Source organism: Hippocampus zosterae, chromosome 6 (genome assembly GCF_025434085.1).
Source record: "Hippocampus zosterae strain Florida chromosome 6, ASM2543408v3, whole genome shotgun sequence".
Lineage (NCBI taxonomy): Eukaryota > Metazoa > Chordata > Actinopteri > Syngnathiformes > Syngnathidae > Hippocampus > Hippocampus zosterae.
The window spans coordinates 23,383,285-23,405,647 of NC_067456.1; the positions used below are offsets into that span (position 1 = coordinate 23,383,285).

Consider the following 22,363-nt stretch of genomic DNA (forward strand, 5'->3'; position numbering starts at 1 on the left):
GCAATCATTAGTTGGCTTTGCCTGCAATGAAGAACGCTTATGCTTTCAATAAAGATTTATCCTTTATTATTTACTCACATCTATAATCATTATATGTTCTTAATTATGTGCTCACTTTTGCTTGCTGTACCGTGTGAGAAGTTAGGGTCGCAACCACCTTTCCGAGGACGTGGCTGGGAAGAGATAACTGTTAAGACTAAACAGCGAGCAAGGCTGAACCGTGAATGGAGACATCAACACCAGCTGCAACGGGATGTTTATGTCTATTTTCACACATGTACGTAAATTGCACTCACATACACACACATAGTCAAACAAGTTCAGTGTGTGTTCAACAGCCCCCACCCTTTAGGTTGGACACACCTATGTAGTAGCTTTTCCCAATAAATGAGGAGGTGAAGGGGGAGATCGTTAGGGTTACGTGTGGAGAACTGAAACCGAACGCTTCTCCTCGTTCCCTCCTGGTACCAGAATCGAGTCTCCTGTCTCCTCCTTTTGGTTATTCTTGAGTGTCAATTTGGACCAACCTGACATTTTTGGGGGCTCGTAACATACCTGACGCCTCCAGACGCTGAGTCGACGGCCAGGAAGACCGTGGCCACGGCAAAGACACCCTTTCTGGGACTGGGTTTCGGCTCCTCGTCTGGGGGCTGAGGGTTGAAGCGAATCCCAGAGGAGAGAGGACTACTCTTGGTAAGTAGGGCGGCGGTGTCCTGTACGTACTTAAACTCCGCATCGACACTCGAGGAGTGTTTGCGCGCCGGGTTTGTAAAGACGGAGGTCGGGGTCTTTAAACCTGTTTTCAATTGAAACACTCTCAGGGCAGGTGTTGTAGTTTGGTTCGAACGCTTGGTTCGAGACCCTGTGTGAGCCTGAGAGGGGTTTGTTGAGAAGGAACTCTTTCAACGGTGATTGAGTGTTTGCGCGCCGGCAAAAAGACGAGGTCTTTTTAAGCCGCAAAGCCCTGAGCCATACTAGTCCCTATCAGGCATACAGACCGTGCAAGTCTCTAAACTGATGAGGGCGACGGTGTCCTGCACGTGCTTAAACTCCGTGTGTAAATAATGTGTGTTAAACCCCGGGTATAAATAAGATAAGATATCCTTTATTCGTCCCACAGTGGGGACATTTATAATAATAATGTCTATATAGTGCGTTACCTCTGGTCAAGGTAATAGGATAAAACCAAATTAAATGCGCATAAATGTATGACTGTGTAACTGTGTGAGTGGAGGTTCGCTACCTCATCTGAACAGGACATTTGTTGTGGCAACTGTCTGAGGAAGCAGAGGCAAGAATTTCCCGCCACCGTGGTGGTAGAAGGTTGGAAATTACCTCAGTCGGAGAAATTGCCACCCTGTTCAAGGGAATAGTCAGCCTAGTTACCCTAGGTAAATCGCTGACTCTAAACAAAAAATTCTCAAATTCTCAAAGTTCCACCCCCTAATTCGCAAATGGGGGTTCATAATAGTAAGACCGTGGAGAGAGGTGATCCCAAAAAGAAGTTAACATGTAAGGACTGGAGATTCGTAGAGAGCCAATGTCCTTCGAAGATAAAACATTTAGATACGTGGATAGAAAAATACACCACCGTTATATCCGACTCTTCCGACATCTCCTCCTTTTCCACCATCCTCTCCACCCTCTTACAGAGGGGGCCATCCGATGGCCACCAGGGGAAAAGGAGATTTGGGAGTGGAATTTTCAAAAAATTGGAGTAGTGTTTTTTCCCCTGCTGCGACGAAGGTTGACTCATCCGGGAGTGAGGTACGAGACGCTTTTCCCATGATTGAAGTTGCAAATCCAGACATAAAAGATGAGTCGCCTGTCATTCTTTTTTATAGAACATGGACACAAGAAGATGTAAAAAAAAAAAGCCGTAGACGGCATTACATCACATAAAATTGACGTGGTACAATTTGTCCAGGAAATGGAGGATCTGCGAAAATCATATCATCTAAATGGAGCTGAGGAGCAACAAGTTTGGATGGCGGCTTGTTTGACAGTAAATTGATGGTGTATACTGTATCGATATTTGGATGGAGTGAAGTCTTCTCGCGGATGATAAAATTAAAAGTTTGGATGTGCTTAACTTGGTTGTGAGCGGTAGTAAGGTGAATATTTTGGTTTGTCTGTAGGGTTGTGTCTGCGAATATGTGTTGGATTAGTCTTTGCGTGTGGGTGTGTAGATATGCGTGACTCTTGGCGCGACTCATGGAGTCTTGTTTGTTTTGTTTTCTGGCTTTTGCAGTGTAGAAGGTTTGTATGGCATCTATTATAATTACCGGTACTTGTAATTGAAACTGTTTTTATTATAATTCCTAACACCACTTCAGCTTCATAATTTCAACCGGCGCTACATGAAGTATGTGTAAATCAGGTAAAGAAATAAAATGGTTGAGTATGGGTGTGGTGACACAGAGAGTTTTGGATACTTATAGTGGGTGACAGGCAAGTGAAAATATTGATGGTGAGACGTAAGGTGATGATGGAAGTTGAGTATGTTGAGAATAAAGAAAGGCACGGGCAGGTGAGGTTTGACACAGTGATGCTACGAATGAGGAGGTCACCGTGTGTTTAGGTTGAAAAGGGCCGGAAGGTCACGAGATGCTTAGATGGTTGTTTGTAAGTCGTAAACAGTGGACGTGTGTGGGACGTTGTTAACTTTCTGGGAGGAGTTAGAATGTGTAAGTATACAGTGAAGGCCTTGATCTGGATGATTTGTGAATGTTAATGTCTGTGGGTTTCAGTTATCTTATTTGTTTTATAAATGCTTCTGTTATGCTGCTAATTGCCAGGATGTTCCGATTATGTTCCAATGTTTTTTTAGATTACGTTCATAAGATGCACATTTCTCTTGAAACCTGAGAAGAGCCATCACGGCTCCTGATGTGGGAGGAATGATGGTCTTGTCTCATGAATTTGGAAAATTCTGTTACAACTTTGCTATCCGTGGATTGTGTTGTGCCTTCCGTCATTATGAAATTTAATGACTAGAGTTGAAGCTATCGTCGAACATACAAATTCTTGTTGGTTTGAGTCATATAAAAAAACGTCAGATTTTACGACACATCTCATTTGTGCATACACAGGCTGGATTTCTAATTTCGTTTGTCACAAGAGCAAAATCTTCCAGCTTTAATCAGCACGTTTCAGGGTCACGTGTGAATAATTTACAATTGGCTTCGTTAACTTAGTATGACTGCACGTTTTAAGGTCAGTGGCATTTTTTAGTATCACGCACCCTAGGTGGTGTTTACCAAAGACAGTTGTGGCATAGATAAGCCTTTTGGCAGCAGTGTATGGTGTGAACTCTGCATGCTGGAAGAGTGCTAGAAAAAAAAAAAAAAACAAAGATAAAGGGATGAGCTGTTGCACACTAGCATGACGTTTTTTTGTTGCATGGTTGGCATTTATTTTGTGTGTCTATGTTGTTATGTCGATCCCCTTTAACGCTGGAAAAATGCATAGTGCTTAACCGTGCTACTTTGTTGTGGCTTCCTGATGGGTGTTTGTTTGTTTGTTTGTTGGAATGTGAACAGGTAATAGTGATTTGAGAGGTTGTAGGAGGAAGTACAACAAACTCATCTCATCTTATCTCCCGTTTTGTGTGTGTGTTGATTTGTTTCATATTAATATTGCGATGACCTGCATGACTGCCTGATTGGAAACTCTAAATTGTCCCTAGGTGGGAGCATGGGCTTGGGTGGTTGTGCTTGTGTCTGTGTGCCCTGTAATTGGTTGGCGACCGGTTCGGGTTGTCCCCATCCTGCTGCCCGGAGTTGGATGAGCTCCACTCACCCCCGCGAACCTCGTGAGGATAAAAGCGGATCGGACATTGAATGACTGAATGTATTGCTTCATATAGTGATGGGTCGTTTTTTTGGGTACATCTCGGTTTAACGGGCGAAGGGAGGAATCTAGATATAAACAAGCGCGTTTTGCGGGCTATATTTAGGTAGGTTTGTGCGACTTTCAGTTTGTGCACAAACTGTTTGAGCATATACGGGAGCATATTTATGCGTCGCTTTTCAAAATTGGTGCCCCGTTACATTACGGCATCTCATCAGTTTATTGGCTTAAAACGGATTTGTATAGTTATTTTGCGGTTTGCTTTTGGACCTCTTTTTGGACACAGCGGGTGGGTCGCACATTTTCTGGTCAGCATGGTGGCCAACGGCCATCTTGATGTCCAAGTCGTCAGGGTCCATACTGTCGAGCGACTCAAGATTTGACGTGCGATGCCTGCAGCAGGAGCTCATTTGGCTTTTCTTTCTAATGCTTGACGGTCTTTTTGACGAGGACATGGAAAATTTATTTTTACTTTCTTTGTTAAGGTCGCGGTTGTTGTGAATGTGCCTTGTTAAGTGGAGTATGTTGTATAACACGTGAAGTATTGTTAATTCAGTGTGACGAATGTTGTTCGTTTTTGTATCATGTTGTGATAGTTACGCGGCTCACACGGCAGCGATTTCTTTTTTTTTTAGGGGGGACTTGCTGACTAACAGCAACATGATAACGTTTTGGGTTCAGTTCACTTCTGTTTTATATGCGGCAACAAATTGGGTAGTGAACCCAAACTTCTTTTTTGTGTCATGGATTATTTCACGCATTGGCAGGGGGAATGGTGTCTCTGGTTCGGAAACATGATACAACCTATGGTTTTAACCAATGTTGGAATACGGTACATTTTGAACTACATCTCCATTTCAGATAATGTAGATGGTTTTCGTTGAATTAATGAGGGGGTTTGGTTGAGGCTTTTCCAAAATGGGTCGAAAGTTGATAAAATGGAATGCATGTTTCACATTTTATTTGAGACACTATTGCTCCTGCCATCCACAATCTGCAGGATTGGTAGCAAGTCTGAAAGTATATGGTTAAAATTCAATTAAAGAAATTGAATTGAAATTGAATTGACTTATATGTTAATATTACGAGAATGGTGTTTTCTTCTTTGTTCGAAATATTGTTTGGGAGACTATATATATTATTTTTAATTTCTACAAAATTGTGAACTAGGGAATTGAGCTGATTCGGTTGACAATATGTGAGAATGTTTTGAATAAAAAAAAAATGAATTGAGATTGCCGTAGGACGATTGTGCTTTTTCACAGCAGGTTCCAGCGGACATGGCTCTGATTCAAAACATGAAAAACAAACATTGTGTTTCTTTGAAGTGTTGATGACCACACCGTTTGATGGACATTGTAAAAGGTCATCTCGACAGAAACATCCACTGAGGAAGGTGAGCGAAGTCCGGTGACGCGATGGGCACAGTATTTTAGTTACTGGGAACATCAAACGACCGGCGGAAGAAGTTTCAAGACACCTTTGCACTCATTTAGGGTGTGTTTCTGTCGACATGCTAGAATATCAGTGGTGGCATGTCATTTCCTGTTATATGATCACACTAACACATGATTGACTGTTCTCCTTTTTTATATGGTATTTGTGCTCTCCTTTAGCACATGTGAATGGGGGTGTATTTTTTTAATAAACTACATTTTGCGAATAGATCTAGACCAGGGGTGTCAAACTCATCTTTGAGGCCGCTTTGGGGTTACACCTTCCTTCGGTGGGCCGGTACGACGGTGAAATTTGATTAAATAGTTATATTTTATTAATTGTATATGGATGAATTGTGCCAATTCTGAAGCCGTTCAGATTTTGTTCGATTATTGTTTGGTTGAGCGTTTTAACAGGTAACAAAATTATCACAAAATCTCGACATTATTCATATAGAATTTGGGCATTTCGGTACAGATTTTAGCAGGGTTTATGGCAGTTGATGCGCGTCAATTGCTTTCACGGGCCACATAAGTACATGGGGTTTCGACTTTGACACCTGTGATCTAGATGATCTAGGGAAGGGAAATGAAGAAACACATTGCGGCACAAATTGTTGTATACTTTTTTTGTTTTGGTGGCAAAAGTATTTTATTTATAATCGATCTAGTCGATCTCATTATGAAAATAAAAATGGAGAAGTGAACACACCATGAGTGGTAGAAAAGAGCACAACTTTTTTATTTGGGTTTGTTTTGGAGATTGAAGTGATTTGTGTACTGTGCTCCTCTGGTGATGTTGCTCGGCTGAAATTGAATTTATAACCGTTTTTTGATTTATTTCTAGTTCAAATGGTGCATTGATTTGGTCGTAATGGTTCAGATATGGATTTTAAATACATTTCTTAGGTGATTTTATGCGTTTACGATCTTTTCTTTGGTGGTAAAAGGAAAAAGGAAAACGACCCGACGGTGATGTAGTTAGACTGTAGACTGGTGTCTGCGCATTGGTATCACTGCTTTTGCCAGTAACTGTGTTTCCATCAACAGCGGAGGATATACAGGGGGCTGCGTTATCGTCGATGACGGAGAGAAGCCTTCTCCGGTTCCGGCGTGACGCCTCCTAGAGGGATGGCGATCCCACCTATATAGACGCAATTGGGGTTCCTCGTGGCGTGCCAGATGAGTATAAGTTGGTTAACCAGATTGCTGCCGGTTGGGAATCCATTTTCATTTGGGTTACCCCTAATAAGAATGTTGACAGGATCAACTACCTCCACTACAACGTCCAGAGGCTCGGAAATTTTACTGAAGAAGCCGTCTTGGCTATAAAAGAGCAATTGGCGGCCACCTCCCTGATGGCGTTTCAGAACCGCATCGCGGTTGATATGCTCTTGGCAGAGACCAATGGAGTATGTGCGATGTTTGGTGACCAGTGTTGTACGTTCATACCTAACAACACCGCACCTGATGGCGCCCTCGCCAAGGCCATTGGAGGCCTCCGCACCCTGACTCGCCAAATAAGGGCCCATTCCGGCGTGAATACGTCCTTCTGGGCGGAGTGGTGGCATAAGGCCTTCGGAGAGTACAAGGATTTGGTGTTTTATGTACTAATCTCTTTTGCTCTTTTTGCAGCTGTCTTGACGTTGTGTGGATGCTGTTGCATTCCCTGTATCAGAGTGCTGCTTATCCGGCTTATTACTACGGCTGTCTCGCCCACGACGTCTAAAGTGAATGAGATGTATCCTCTGTTGTTGTTTGATGGCAGTGATTCTGGTGTTGATTATGCCTCTTCGGATGATGACGTGATTTCGCTTCGGCATCAGGGGGTCATAGATGGTTTTTAGTCGTTTTGCTCCCTGCCCCTGGCTGTAACTATGTTTGCGTGTGCGGCATTGACTCCACTGAATAAAGACCGTCGGGAAGGTTCTGTGAGATGATACGTGCAAATGTAGGATGAACAGGGGGGAATGTTGGATTTATTATTGTTTAGTAATCATACATTCACGTATTATTCGGTTGATTCTCGTGTCGTCATTTTATGCTCGCAATGAAGAATGCTTCTGCCTGTCAGTATAGTTTGATTTTGCTTGCAAAGAAGAACGCTTATGCTTTCAATAAAGATTTATCCTTTATTATTTACTCACATCTATAATCATTATATGTTCTTCATTATGTGCTCACTTTTGCTTGCTGTACCGTGTGAGAAGTTAGGGTCGCAACCACCTTTCCGAGGACGTGGCTGGGAAGAGATAACTGTTAAGACTAAACAGCGAGCAAGGCTGAACCGTGAATGGAGACATCAACACCAGCTGCAACGGGATGTTTATGTCTATTTTCACACATGTACGTAAATTGCACTCACATACACACACATAGTCAAACAAGTTCAGTGTGTGTTCAACAGCCCCCACCCTTTAGGTTGGACACACCTATGTAGTAGCTTTTCCCAATAAATGAGGAGGTGAAGGGGGAGATCGTTAGGGTTACGTGTGGAGAACTGAAACCGAACGCTTCTCCTCGTTCCCTCCTGGTACCAGAATCGAGTCTCCTGTCTCCTCCTTTTGGTTATTCTTGAGTGTCAATTTGGACCAACCTGACAGGTCTGACTCAGACTTGACTCAGAGATTGACTATTTTTATTGAACATTTCATCTACATTTCATTGGCAGGACTGTTATTTTTTTTTAAGTGAGCAACACATACAAACACTTCTGTCAATTACAGTTCTGTAGTGACAGTACTCTAAAGAAAATTCAGAAATATTCAACCTTATCCTGTAGTACGAGTACTCAAAATTATACCAAATTTGAATGTAATGTTATTCAACACTTTAACTTAACTCAATTGTGAAAGTGAACAATGGAATATCAGTTAGAGACAGCGGGCAATCATGAATGCAACCATTTTAAATGTCCCAAAAAAGAAAGAAATCACGAGAGCAAGTAACAACAACAGCAGTTGAGAAGAGAATCATTGAAGAAGATTTCATGAAAGACCCTACAACAAGTGCCATAAACTTTATCTAGAAGATAATACCTATCTCTCGAAGATATCATACAAGTGAAGGTCAAGAACATCATCAAAAGCACAGGCCTAGCTAGAATTTTATAAATCGATGAAACAAAGAAAACCCTTTGAAAACCCTGTCGACCTCACAGTGCAGAGCTCGTGGGTTCGATCCCGGCTCCGGCCTCCCTGTGTGGAGTTGCATGTTCTCAACGGGCCCACGTGGGTTTTCTCCGGTACATTCCAAAAACATGCATGGCAGGCTGATTGAACACGCAAAATTGTCCTTAGGTGTGAGTGTGAGTGTGGATGGTTGTTCATCTCTGTGTGCCCTGCAATTGGCTAGCAACCGGTTCAGGGTGTCCCCCCGCCTACTGCCCGAAGACAGCTGGAATAGGCTCGAGCATCCCCCGCGACCCTTGTGAGGATAAAGTGTATCGGGATGAAATTATATTTTGTTTCATCATAGTCATCTTGTGAGGTCAATCCCAAATGTTCTCAGTCTACAAGCAAAAATAAAACACAGAGTTAACAAATATCAGATTCTTTCTCGTTTTACATAGCACTGGAGAAGAGGAGGGCCTCCTATTGTAGATAGATAAAATTGAAGGCACAGTATACTGAACTTATGAACACACACACACACACACACACACACACACACACACACACACACACACACACACACACACACACACACTTATGAAATGCACTTCATGAGGTATATGCAGGAAACTGTTCCAAAAAGTGACACTGCCCAAACATACTCCATACATCGTATCAAATTGTAACGATGCTTGCCATATCCGATGGATAGCGTCAGTTCATTGACCAACTGAAATCATGGTTGTCCACAGAAATCTTACCAAAGAAATAAAAAAATCTAGCAGCAAACAGTCTGTATAGTTTTCTTCCTAAATTAAAACTTTGCTGATGGAAGAGTTTTTCAGTCACTGAATGTGCCATTCAGTGAATATATATTTTTCCAGTTATGACAGAAAGTCATTTGTAGACCATAAGTTTATCAGTATTGAAAATTGGGTGAATTTTCCCCAAGAAATAATGTGCTGAAAATGTATCGTGGGCAGCAGTCCTGACAGACATGTCTGATGTTTGATGGACATTAGAGTTGATGACTTTCTTGTGAATGATTCGCCCAGTGACGCATTCTGAGTTGAATTTCCTCATCCTGTGCATTAAAAACAACAACAACAACAAAAATTAGAACGTTGCTTCGAAGTCGTCTGTTTTCCCTTTATGTAGACATTTTGATTTGATTCTATGCTAAGCTTTAAAAGTCAGTTTAAAAACGTTTTGTTTTAAAACAGTTATTGATATCAATATCTAAGGAGGAGCATTGTATTTGTTCTGCTTTCTGTATTGAAGCATTCTAGGAATTACTTGTGTTTTACTGACTTGCATTTTAATGACAGGATGTGTTCACAGAATCATACCTTTCCTTTTTTTTGGAATAATTTAATCCATTTCACTCTTAGACCACAGCAGAAACACAGTAAAATGTTTCAGGGGCAGAGATGAATGAATACAGAGTACTCAAGTAAAACTTCAGGGAAAATATGGATGCATGCTCCCATCTTGCGCAATGTACAACAATATTTCTTTTGTTGAAAATTGCACTTGGAAAGTTCACCGTAGCCTTTACCGGCAAGTACAATCGTTTGAGATACTACCCTCGAGTTCAGTGGTCATAAAATTGACAAAATATTATGGTTCTGTGAAAACGCAGCAGAAACATCTCAAAACATCTAATCCCTTTCACACAATAAAAAAAAAAGACATGCTGATGCCAAAGGTATATTTTGGCCTTGACAATATCACACTCTTCAACTTGACATAATTTCCACAGCATCACATGGCACAACATTAACTTGGATCTCCCAAAATAAAAATCATCATCCTGATAATACTGCAATTACTTCTGAACGACACAAGGTGATTTACTTTATTAGACTTCATTCTTTGATCAAGTTTGACGTCATCATCATCATTATCATATGTTTAAAGCCATACTTGTAATCACCGAGAAAGAAAATTCTAATTGTGTGCAAATTGACAAACGGTATTTGAATTTCATTGCAAGAGCTTTGACTTGTTTGTTAGGACGTACCGTTTCGGCGGTATCGACTGTCTCCTCTCCCTCTGTATATTCGCTGCCAGGCATGAACGTCTCAAAATCGGACAGAGGGCTCTCTACCGCCTCCTCATCATAGTCAGTCTGGTAGTCTTCTGATAGTTCCTCTGAAAAAAAAAAGTTTTGTGGATCATTTAGATTGTGTTTTCACAAGGTTACAAAATGTGTTTTAAAAATGATTTAAAAAGGAAACCTTCAATCAACGCATTCTTGACAGGCTCAATCCGTGACACAATCTCGGCCAAGTCAGTGAAGGAGGCATTTGGACATGTGACCACCTAGCAGAAAAAAAACATATCAGCGTCTGTTCTCATACCATCGCTTTCTCAATCTAAACCCATCCACTCATCTATTTTTTTCATACAATTTGTGCTCATTTTTTGCCGCAGGTGAGCTGGAGTCTATTCCAGCAGACAAAACAAGTCTTCCCCTTCAAAGTAATATCTCTCTGAAGTTCTCTCTGCCATGCCCTTCTGGAAGTATTCTTCCTGATGAGATTGCTGTGGTCCACATCTTCAAAATAGGTCTCTTGATGACTTTTGCTAATTGAGCTTTGCAAAGAGGAGAAATTTACGGAGAGTCAGGTCAATTGAGTCTAAGGGAGTTGCTACACAACGGCAATGTCCTTCTCAACCAGGAACTGTTGGATGGTGAAGCACTCAACCATTTGTCCTGCCACAACTTTCACCTTTTCTTCATGCACAGACAGAAGAAAACGCAGCAGGATCTCTTTGATTGATCGTGTGAGTCACTTCCTAGGGGGAACCTTGTAGTTACAGTATGTGTAGTGTGTTTGAACTGCATCTTGTGACTCCAGTCCTGTAACTTTTCTGACACACCTCATATAAAAAATGTGTTAATTGCGGTCGCCATTAGAACAGGGTCTTGTATCATCAACAAACTTGCATGACACCAAGTTCATGAACAAACTTGCATTACAGGAAGTCAAACACACAAAATTACACCCACGTATGCACACTGCATATGCACGCGCGCACATGCACACACAAATTGTGCTCACATGACTACTTTTGGTCTTATGGAACTCCTCCTGATGTCTGTCTTTAAGCATGCTGTCCACCACATTGCTCCGCCGCCAAACATCAAACAGCGTCTTCCCATGCTGGTATCCCACTTCCTGTAGCGGAATAAAAGATCAATATGTGATTTTCAGCCCATTGGTGAAAGATCAGTGGATGACAAGAATACTTACAGCAATTTCATCAAACTTGCCAAACTCCAGTGTGCCATAGCGATCGATGGGAGGCCGGATGTATTCACAGTACTCACTGTCTTTAACCAACTCCAGTTGTCGGACGCAACAAACATAAGCAAGCCGCGTTTGGATCTCGGCCATATTAAGGACCTGGAGGAAGGGGTCAGGAGATTAGTGAATATCATATCAGTATGCAGTATACGAGAGTATGGTGCTGTGGTTCTGAAATGTGGGTTCGCGTACAAGAAGGCACCTCAGGGGATATTTTAAAATATATTTGTAACGTAGCATCCATGCAACATAAGAGCTTGGTCACAATAGTTGACTCCCTGCCACCAAGAATGACTAAGTGAAGCATAAGCTCAAGTGTCTCACTAAAAACCAAGTTCACAATGACATGGCAATATTCGCTGTTGACAGTTGGTAATGTTGTCAGTCTTGTTTTCAATTCATGAGCTGATTGTTTTTCCAACAGTCTCTGATTTTGTTTCAAATCAAGTGAATGATTGATTTGAAACTTTGTGCGAACAGATCTGTACTACAATCCCAAAAGAAGGCATTTTATATTGATTACTATTTTGATGTGCACAAATATTTATTTGCGATTAAGTTCATACTTGAGCCCGGTAGTCCAGTGGTTAGCAGCTCCGGCCTCCCTGTGTGGAGTTTGCATGTTCTCCCCAGGCCTGCGTGGGTTTTCTCCGGGTGCTCCGGTTCCCTCCCACATTCCAAAAACATGCGTAGCAGGCTGATTGAACACTCTAAATTGTCCCTAGGTGTGAGTGTGAGTGCGAATGGTTGTTCGTTTCTGTGTGCCCTGCGATTGGCTGGCAACCGATTCAGGGTGTCCCCCGCCTACTGCCCGAAGACAGCTGGGATAGGCTCCAGCACCCCCCGCGATCCTAGTGAGGATCAAGCGGCTCGGAAGATGAATGAATGAATGAGTTCATACTTGTTTTCTTTTTTAGTCCCAGGTTATTGTCAGGGAATTCCCCCCGACCATCTTGAATGAAAAAACTCGACTCAACTCAGGAACAGATTGTCTTTTGCTGATCATCAAAGGGGGCGAAGTTCCTCAAAGACAACACAAGTCGTGTTTCCTCTCAGATGGAAAACCCACCTTCGCACCCCCGCTGACCACTTTTTATTCACAGGATATGCAAAATACAAGTAACATATAAGAAAAACATTCCTCCTCATTTGCATGTCACGCTTCCCAGCCCAGCCCAGCCCAGCGATATGCCCCTCCCTCAGTGGACACCTGGAGGCTGTAAATTTCCCCAGTGTGGGACAAATAAAGGATATCTTAAAACTAGAGCTGTCAGTTGAGCGCGTTTTTATTGGCATTAATTTAAATGAATTTTAACGGGATTAAATTTTTTCTCGCGAGATTAACGCGGCACACGTCACAAGCGGATGTTACGTTGCTCTATAAATACACCAGAACAAAACAAAAAGCGCGCTGCAGAAGTCCACGCCCATGTCTGTTTTGCCAGCCACGGCAGCACCAAACACCAAAAACGGATACTTAAAGAGTTTATGAATGGAAAGTTTACTTTTAAAAAGTTGTCCGATTGCTCCACTGACAAGACCAAAGTTATCTGTTCTTCTCTCTCTGTATCATACAGGTATACGATGTATGCCACTGACACGATTGTTACTTGTTTGGAACTATTTTGTGTGGAAGATTACAGTGTTCTGCGTCCATATAAATAGAGCGGGTGAAGCTTCTCTGTTTGTCTGACAGTGGTAGCGAGTATTATAAGTGATGGGAATTCCGGCTCCTTTTAGAGAGCCGTCTCTTTTGGATCGGCTCCCTAAAAAGAGCCGGCTCTTTCGGCTCCCAAATGGCTCCTCAGTTTTTTTGTTGCTTAAATTAATTTAATACCAGAAATAACGTAATTTTATATGTAAAATGAAGTACTAATGCAGAAAATAGACATTATATCAAATATTTATTATTTATATGGCTTTATTTATATTCCTCTGAACATACTCAACATGGAGTGCTACAAAAATAAAAACAAAGTACAAAGACACATCTCAAAACAAGGTCGTCAAAAAGTTCCAATCTCTGAATGTGTATATTTATAAGCTTTTAACTATTTACAGTAAAACAACATAAGTAAGCTTTGAATACCACACAACAAATTATAAATTAAAATTTGTAAAACAAAAAGAAAAAAAGCAGCATCCAGGTAAAGGTTTTAGCTTGTCTTTAGCGAAGATTGCCATGAAGAAAAACCAAGTGTATCAACCCCTCAGCTTTGAGGGGTTGATACTCTTTCTCCTCTCTGTTACCCAGTTCCTCATCAATTGTGTTCTGTTTTGCTGGTTTTATAGCTTTTTGCATAAAGTGGCTCATAGAGCTCTGGGTTGTACATCTAGGCAGTTGTGACATTGCAGTAGCAGCAACAGTTGCAGACACACTAGCACCTTCATTAATAACTGGTTCCCTTGCTTGTCTTTTCTCTTCAAATTGTACTGATGGGTGGATATTTCTGATGTGCCTGTGCAGGTTATTTGTGGAGCCTGATCTATAGGATATTTTAACCTTGCACAGTCTACACGCTGCCTTTGAACTGTCAATTAAATTGAAATGAGTCAATATTTCACTGCGTTTCCTATCCATTTTCTCACCTTTCCACTTTCCACCGTGTTGTTTTTTTTTCACTAACTAGCTCTCTCGTCTCCTCGTCTGTCTTGTTGTTCGCGTGCTGCTCAGCGTGCTGCTGTGTGTGTCTCTTCTCTAACCCCTCCTCCTTCTCTTAACTGCAGCGCGTGTGTGTGCTTGTGTGTGTGTGCTTGTGTGTGTGTGTGTGTGTGTGTGTGTGTGTGTGTGTGTGTGTGTGTGTGTGTGTGTGTGTGTGTGTGTGTGTGTAACCCTCTCCTTCCGGCTACCAATGAGGAGCCGGCTCCCATCGTTCACTTCAAAGAGCCGGCTCTGGGAGCCGGCTCGTTCGCGAAAGACACATCAATAGAGTATTAGCGACCTAGCGAAAATAAAACGTCTCCGGTGTTGTCATCGAACCAAGTGTAGTCATTCGAAATGTGCAGGGGAAGTGCGTGCGCTTTTTTGTACCGGGCAGTTTTGAATACAGCTGCACATAATGAACACTGGTGTCCGGTGCCTCGTTATTCTTCAACAAACATACAGAAACATACTGCTGTGTTCAAAGTAAACTTGAGAAAAACCAAGTATGCAACCATGGTTTAAATCTACTATAGGCTGAGTACTAGTTTACCTTAGATGTGCACTTTATAATGTTATATTGCTCTGTTTTTATTTTATAAAAAAAAGCTGTTAAAGCAGCTGTTGTGTGACAAAATATAGTTTTCACTGTTGTTGGTGGACAGTAATATTGTGTGAGAGATTATGTGTGAACAACTGCTCCAAGTGAAAAATGTTCATGTAAAATTGAAAATCGAAATTGTTATTTCAGTAAATATTTGCATTTGGCACATAGAAAACTGATTCATGATTCCATGTTGATGAGAGCATTAAATGGAGGAAAAATAGGACAAAAAATGTAAAAGGAAATTCAGAAACGATAAAAAATGTGTGAGTAATCACGATTCATTTTTTAGTCCATTTGAGTTAATTATGACAGTTGCATTTTTAATTAGATTAAATATTTTAATCGTTTGACAGCTCTACTTAAAACATCTTCCGGTGCAAACCATGGATACCTTGTCAGTACAATGGGTATCTTTCGCATGAATTGAGACACTAACAAACTGGAGGACATCTGGTCATGCTGCCCTCCCGAAGTTGAACCTTTCTGCCTGTCTTATCAGTTAATGAGGCCCTGGCTTCCTTCAGTTCAAGTTGGCCCTTTTTTCTGTGTGCTCCATTGTGTACAAATTGTGAGAACATAGCATTCGAGGCCAATTAAGCATATACTCAAGTGAAACTTTGAAACATGATAAGATTAAGTTTGTCTTTCTCCATCATTGGTACGTCCTTTTTCCCGTCTTCAAATAGTTTGATAGAAGCCATTACAAATGGAGTTTAAAAAAAACAGACACTGATGGCACAGCACTCAGTTGTTTTTTGTGTGCAAAAATGCTTCCCATTGGTTAAGAGGTACTTGGTGAATATTTGACCAGGGTTACATCATTGGTTGAAAACCAATGATAATACAGCATATGGAATATAATATCTTGTTTTGCGTCCACACACCTCCTCAATGGATTTGAAACAAACCAAGCAAAGCACCCTTATGAAGGTCATTTGAATACTATAATCCGGTAATGATTCACATACCTTGACTTTCTCAGCTAGAGGGTTGAATCGTTTCCAGAGAAGCCACCACCCATTCAGGGAATCACCATAATTGGTCAAGTTGGTTTCATTTCGGCTTCCTACATCTACAGCAATCACAACTTTGGCACCCATCGAGCGAGCCACGTCAGCTGCAAAGAAAGAAAAGACAAAGGACGATTTTGGAAATTCATTGATTTGGGATGGACAGAAAAGCCAAATCTAAATAACGAAGGGCATGAAACAATAATAAAAGAAAAGGTAATGTCTTGTCCAGGGATACCAAGACAACAAGTATTAAAAAACGAGATTCATTTAAGAAAGAAAAAAAAAACATGGAGAGACACCATTCACAGATCTGTCAAGGGAGCCTTGCGCCAACCCCCCACCCCGTGTCTTACGCTCTCTTTTGATATTGTTTTCTTCTCTTTGGGAGGGGTTAAGATCAGCACAATCAGCATTTTGAGCAGCTACACAGAATGCAGTCTAGTGCATGAGCAGGCAGGCAACTTTGCTTATCTGCAAAATAACTGGTCAGCATTCAATGGTACGGACAGTTACTTGCATTTCAGCACTGTTAGATGTCAAATTCCCATTATAGTAATATAGCCTCAATAAAAATCCATCCATCCGTCCATCCATTTTCCGATCCGCCTATCCTCACAAGGGTCGCAGGGGGTGCTGGAGCCTAACCCAGCCGTCTTCAGACAGTAGGAAGCAGACGCCCTGACCCGGTGGCCAGCCAATCGCAGGGCACACAGAGACGAACAACCATCCATGCTAACACTCACGCCTAGGGACAGTTTGGAGTGTCCAGTCAGCCTGCCATGCATGTTTTTGTTATGTGGGAGGAAACCGGATTACCCGGAGAAAACTCACACAGGCCCGGGGAGAACATGCAAACTCCACACAGGGAGGCCGGAGCCGGAATCGAACCTTGTACCCCCTCAATAATAATTAAAAATTAAAAAAAGAATTTTCCTTGTTGTCATATCCTGTGTTTGTTTTGTTCCCGATGAACTGAAGGGCGGTTCCCTCCAGCAGGCGCAGCTGTTCCTTGTTATTAATCAAAGCCTTGCCCCGTATTTAAGGACTGCTAAATTGGCTCGTAGATAAGATAAGAACCTTTATTAGTCTCGCAATGGAGAAATTCCCAATAAATAGCAGAAAAGTTATGAAAGGAAGAGGTAGAAAAACAAAATATAGGAGCTGCTGGAAAGGCAGCCACTATCGCTGCGCCATCTTGAAGTCAAAATAACAAAAATAACACAACACATAAAACACAGACAGTCGTGTATCAATAATCTTGTCAGATTATTGACCTTGCTCGCTGTCTCAAGTGTTATTTCCGAGACCTTTTTGCTCATGTTCCTAGACTCTCTTATCCGTTTAGATTCCGGTTTTTAAAGGTCCCTCCTGGGACCTGTGCGTCCACTTGTGTGGACATGACGTCTTTGGCTTTCAAGACTATGTTAAATTTTGGACTATAAGGGCCTGGCGTCCACTTACGAGGACGTTTCATCAAGTAAAAAAATAATTCTTTGTTTTCTTTGTCAAATAATATGACAATTTAATTGAGGTTCTAATTTAGGGAAGCACGGTGAAGTGACTTCTACTGTTGCTATTCTAGATATTGCTATGCAAAGCATTTCACAATTTTAACTCATTCGCTGAATGTATGTGCACAGTACAGTCATGCAAGAGTTTGGGGTCCTAATTAAAGGAAGAACACACGACAAACAAAAATAAATAAATAAAATAACAAAAACACACAAATACTTACACTGGGAAAATTCCACCCGTAATATACTGTATGTTACTCTCTATCACTAATGTCGGGTGAAAATTACCCAAACGCATCCCTCATGAAAAAAACCCCCAAAGACCCACGTAACTCAGAGAGCAGCAACAGCCCAATTCGGGAACGACCTCCAAGCGGTGTTAGGCGTGCCTTCGGGCTACGAACAGTTCCCAGTCAACAGCCGACAACTGGGTCTGCAGGTACCCGGGTCGCTGGGGCTATAGGAGCCGCTTTGGGACCCAGTTGGAGGTTGCTCAACAGCAACAACAAAAGCAGCAACACAATGAAAATCATATGACAACAATTGTGTGGGTGAGTTCTCGGGTTACAAGCAGACAGATGGAACCAGGTTAATCAGGTGCAACTGCTGGTGTCGCTAAAAGTGAAATCTTTTACTAATTGGACTAAAAATAGGGTGTTGTTATCCTATTTCTGATTGTTCTTACCAGGCAGATTGTTGATGTAACCCCCATCCATCAGAAGGTGTCCATCTTTGGGATCACAAAGAGGAGGGAGGTAACCAGACAGTGACATGCTGGCACGGACATAACGCCACAGTGAACCTGCCAGGAAAAGTTTAAACATTGAAAATAAATGGAAGCAGTTCAAACATTCCATTAGTCATGGATTTCAATTTTCAGTTCATGCAACATCAACATTGTCGCCTCATGCCATACTTATTTTTTGGGGAGCAAGTGGAGGAGGTTTGGGGTGTGGGGTTGTAATTAGAAATTTAGACTAACCATCAGTGTGAACTCTCATGGAGGAAGCTGTGATATCTGTTGTAATGTTGAAGTATGGTAGCCACAAGTCCTGGAAGGTGACAAGTGATCAAAGCTGTTTTTGTTAAATTATCCCGTATTTTAGCAGGTTACAAATGTTGTCACCAAATGTCACCATACCTCTATTTGTTTGCCTTTAAAAACAGAGCTAATGCCAGAGTTAAACGAAGCCCCAGAAAACATAGACGTGACAGGGTAAGTTAGGTCCACAATCTTCTTCAAGAGCGATGTCATATCCTGAAAAAAAAGAATGAAAATACAGTAAAAACTAAGTTATTTGCTTTGAACAGTAGTATGTGAGCAACAAGAACAACATAATTGTGATTCTGAGACATTTGATTGTTTCCTCATGAACCTACCATAGCCCATTCACGAGCCCTGACCCTCATTCGACTGTTGCTTTTCTCCTCTGCATACAGCGCTCCCATGAAAGATCCGATGGAGGTGCCACCGACAATGTCCACAGGGATCCCTGCCTCATTCAGTGCCCGGATAATACCAACCTGGGAGCAACCCCTGAAAAGGACACCACATAGGAAGTAAGCATAATCACGGAGGGCACAGATCGCTTCCGAGGTGTGACTGATATATTTGTCAGATAGCTTAAATTAAGGAAAAGTTTGGAAGAAATTACAAATCTGGACAAAAATGTAACCACAGACAATAAAAATGCAACAAATTGCACGCAATGGATATAGAACCATCCATCATTGTGCTCAATATTCAGCCCTACGCCCAGGCCGGGCTCCCGCTCCAACTTAGCGTCTTAACTAGAACACGTGAAGCTCTCTAAACAAAGGCAACAGCTCAAAGATCGGGATATATACAAAAAACATAAGCCAATTAAAAAAAAAACTTCTTGATTAAGGGCACCAAATATACTGTAATACGACTGGTAAAAAGTTAATTATACAACAGATTTGTATGCCTTGTACTGAAAGGTACAGGTGGCCCAGTGGTCCAGTGGCTGGTGCGTCGACCTCACAATGCAGAGGTAACGAGTTCAAATCCAGCTCAGGCCTCCCTGTGTGGAGTTTGCATGTTCTTACGGGGCCTGTGTGGGTTTCCTCCGGGTACTCTGGTTTCCTCCCACATTACAAAACCATGCATGGCAGGCTGATTGACCACTCTAAATTGTCCCGAGGTGTGAGTGTGAGGATGGATGGTTGTTCGTCTCTATGTGCCCTGCGATTGGCTGGCAACCGGTTTAGGGTGTCCCCCGCCTACTGCCTGAAGACAGCTAGGATAGGCTCCAGCACCTCCCGCGACCCTTGTGAGGATAAGCAGATCGGAAAATTTAGATGGATAAATTAATTCTCTTTAACTCATCAATCATCCGTCATATGAAATGTTGGGTATGTTTTTGAACGCATGAACTGGCATTTTAAAAGTCCACAACTTTTTGGTCAATCGCGATGGTTGCACTGTCAGACTATCAGATAAATATCATTCTGTGTCTTGAACTGAGCGAGATGTCACACGACAAGACCCTGGCTAATTAGTTCAATGACATCAGGTCTGTTAATCAACAATAAGCTTTGCAGTTAGCAAACGTAGCTTGAGTTTTAAAATGCTACGTTTACTTTCTAATGTTTCCCCTTTTGTTCAAGTCGCTGTTTAAATACTGTATACCACAGGGGTGTATATAGTCGGACTTGCCTCCACACACAGCCTGGGTTCTGGTACCAGTTCTCTCGAGAGGGGTTGGACTCTCTTCCACTCTGGAGTTGCTCACGGTGAAAGGCGCAGAGCAGGTGTGGGCATACTCATTGCCCCACGGCTCAGTGCCTGTACATTGGGGTTCACACCGGTAGACGAGAGGGTTGCCTCCCTCCACCTTCGGGTGGGTGGACGGGCCCTGACTGTTGTTTGTGCATATGCACCAAACAGCAGCTCAGCATACTCACCCTTTTTGGAGTCCTTGGAGGGTGTGCTGGAGAGTACTCCTGCTGGGGACTCCCTTGTTCTGCTGGGGGACTTCAATGCTCACGTGGGCAATGACAGTGAGACCTGGAGGGGCGTGATTGGGAGGAACGGCCCCCCCGATCAGAACCCGAGTGGTGTTTTGTTATTGGACTTCTGTGCTCGTCACGGATTGTCCATAACGAACACCTTGTTCAAACATAAGGGTGTCCATATGTGCACTTGGCACCAGGACACCCTAGGCCGTAGTTCGATGATCGACTTCGTAGTTGTATCATCGGATTTGCGGCCGCATGTTCTGGACACTCGGGTGAAGAGAGGGGCGGAGCTGTCAACTGATCACCAGCTGGTGGAGAGTAGGCTCCGATGCCGATAAGGGATGCCGTCAAGCTGAAGCCACCTCCGACAGAGCTTTTCCCATGTTCCGGGGGAGACGGGGGGACATTGAGTCCGAGTGGACCATGTTCCGTGCCTCTATTGTTGAGGCGGCCAATCTGAGTTGTGGCCGTAAGGTGGTTGGTGCCTGTCGTGGCGGCAACCCTCGTACTCGCTGGTGGACACCAGCAGTAAGGGATGCCGTCAAGCTGAAGAAGGAGTCCTATCGAGTCTTTATGGCCTGTGGGACCCCAGAGGCAGCTGACGGGTATCGACTGGCCAAGCGGAACGCAGCTTCGGTGGTCGCCGAGGCAAAAACCCGAGCGTGGGAAGAGTTTGATGAGGCCATGACGGCTTCGAGGAAATTCTGGTCCACCATACGACGTCTCAGGAGGGGGAAGCAGTGCACCACTAACAATGTGTACAGTGGGGATGGGGCGCTGCTGACTTCGACTCGGGACGTTGTGAACCGAAGACCTCCTTAACTCCACCAACACGTCTTCCTTGGAGGAAGCAGAGCCCGGGGACTCTGAGGTGGGCTCTCCTATCTCTGTGGCTGAAGTCACCGATGTGGTTAGAAAGCTCCTCGGTGGCAAGGCCCCAGGGGTGGATGAGATCCGCCCGGAGTTCCTCAGGGCTCTGGATGTTGTGGGGCTGTCCTGGTTGACACGCCTCTGCAACATCGCGTGGTCAACAGCGAGAGTGCCTCTGGATTGGCAGACCGTGTGTTCTAACTACAGAGGGATCACACTCCTCAGCCTCCCTGGTAAGGTCTTTTCAGGGGTGCTGGAGAGGAGGGTCCGTCGGGAAGTCGAGCCTCAGATTGAGGAGGAGCAGTGTGGTATTCGTCCCGGCCGTGGAACAGTGGACCAGCTCTACACCCTGAGCAGGGTCCTTGAGGGTATGTGGGAATTCGCCCAACCAGTCTACATGTGTTTTGTGGACTTGGAGAAGGCGTTTGACCGTGTCCCTCGGGGAGTTCTGTGGGGGGTGCTTCGTGGGTATGGGGTACCGAACCCCCTGATACGGGTTGTTCGGTCACTATACCACCGATGTCAGAGTTTGGTTCGCATTGCCGGCAGTAAGTCGGAATCGTTTCCACTGGGGGTAGGACTCCGCCATGGCTGCCCTTTGTCGCCGATTCTGTTCAGAACTTTTATGGACAGAATTTCTAGGCGCAGCCGAAGCGTTGAGGGGGTCCGTTTTGGGGGCCTCAGTATTGCATCTCTGCTTTTCAGCACCTCCAAATCTGAAACCATGGTCCTCAGTCGGAAAAGGGTGGAGTGCCCCCTCCGGGTCGGGGAGGAGATCTTGCCCCAAGTGGAGGAGTTTGTATCATGGGGTCTTGTTCACGAGTGGGGGCAGGAGGGAGCGGTCGATCTACGTCCCAACCCTCATCTATGGTCACGAGCTATGGGTCTTGACCGAAAGAACGAGATCCCGGATACAAGCGGCCGAAATGAGTTTTCTCCGCAGGGTGTCCGGGCTCTCCCTTAGAGATAAGGTGAGAAGCTCGGTCATCGGAGGGGCTCAGAGTCAAGCCGCTTCTCCTCC

The 22,363-nt window shown here is 43.3% G+C and overlaps 1 protein-coding gene across 35 annotated transcripts in view; it reads right to left on the reverse strand.

Annotated features, from left to right (window-relative positions):
* Positions 1-10,292: 10,292 nt before the first annotated feature.
* pnpla7b (patatin-like phospholipase domain containing 7b) overlaps positions 10,293-22,363 on the reverse strand; it is a 72,262-nt gene continuing 60,191 nt past the window's right edge. For 24 of the 35 annotated variants that reach the window (XM_052068172.1, XM_052068167.1, XM_052068180.1 and 21 more), the window contains 9 exons: positions 18,871-19,027; positions 18,632-18,748; positions 18,473-18,542; positions 18,176-18,292; positions 15,932-16,080; positions 11,662-11,814; positions 11,470-11,586; positions 10,642-10,726; positions 10,293-10,555 (listed from right to left, as the gene is read on the reverse strand). In XM_052068172.1, coding sequence (XP_051924132.1) covers positions 10,308-10,555; positions 10,642-10,726; positions 11,470-11,586; positions 11,662-11,814; positions 15,932-16,080; positions 18,176-18,292; positions 18,473-18,542; positions 18,632-18,748; positions 18,871-19,027 — 1,213 coding nt within the window. In that variant the 3' untranslated portion in view covers positions 10,293-10,307. Of the gene's footprint in view, positions 10,556-10,641; positions 10,727-11,469; positions 11,587-11,661; positions 11,815-15,931; positions 16,081-18,175; positions 18,293-18,406; positions 18,543-18,631; positions 18,749-18,870; positions 19,028-22,363 lie in introns of those variants that run through there. The other 11 variants (XM_052068152.1, XM_052068154.1, XM_052068177.1 and 8 more) reach the window with 4 other exon arrangements.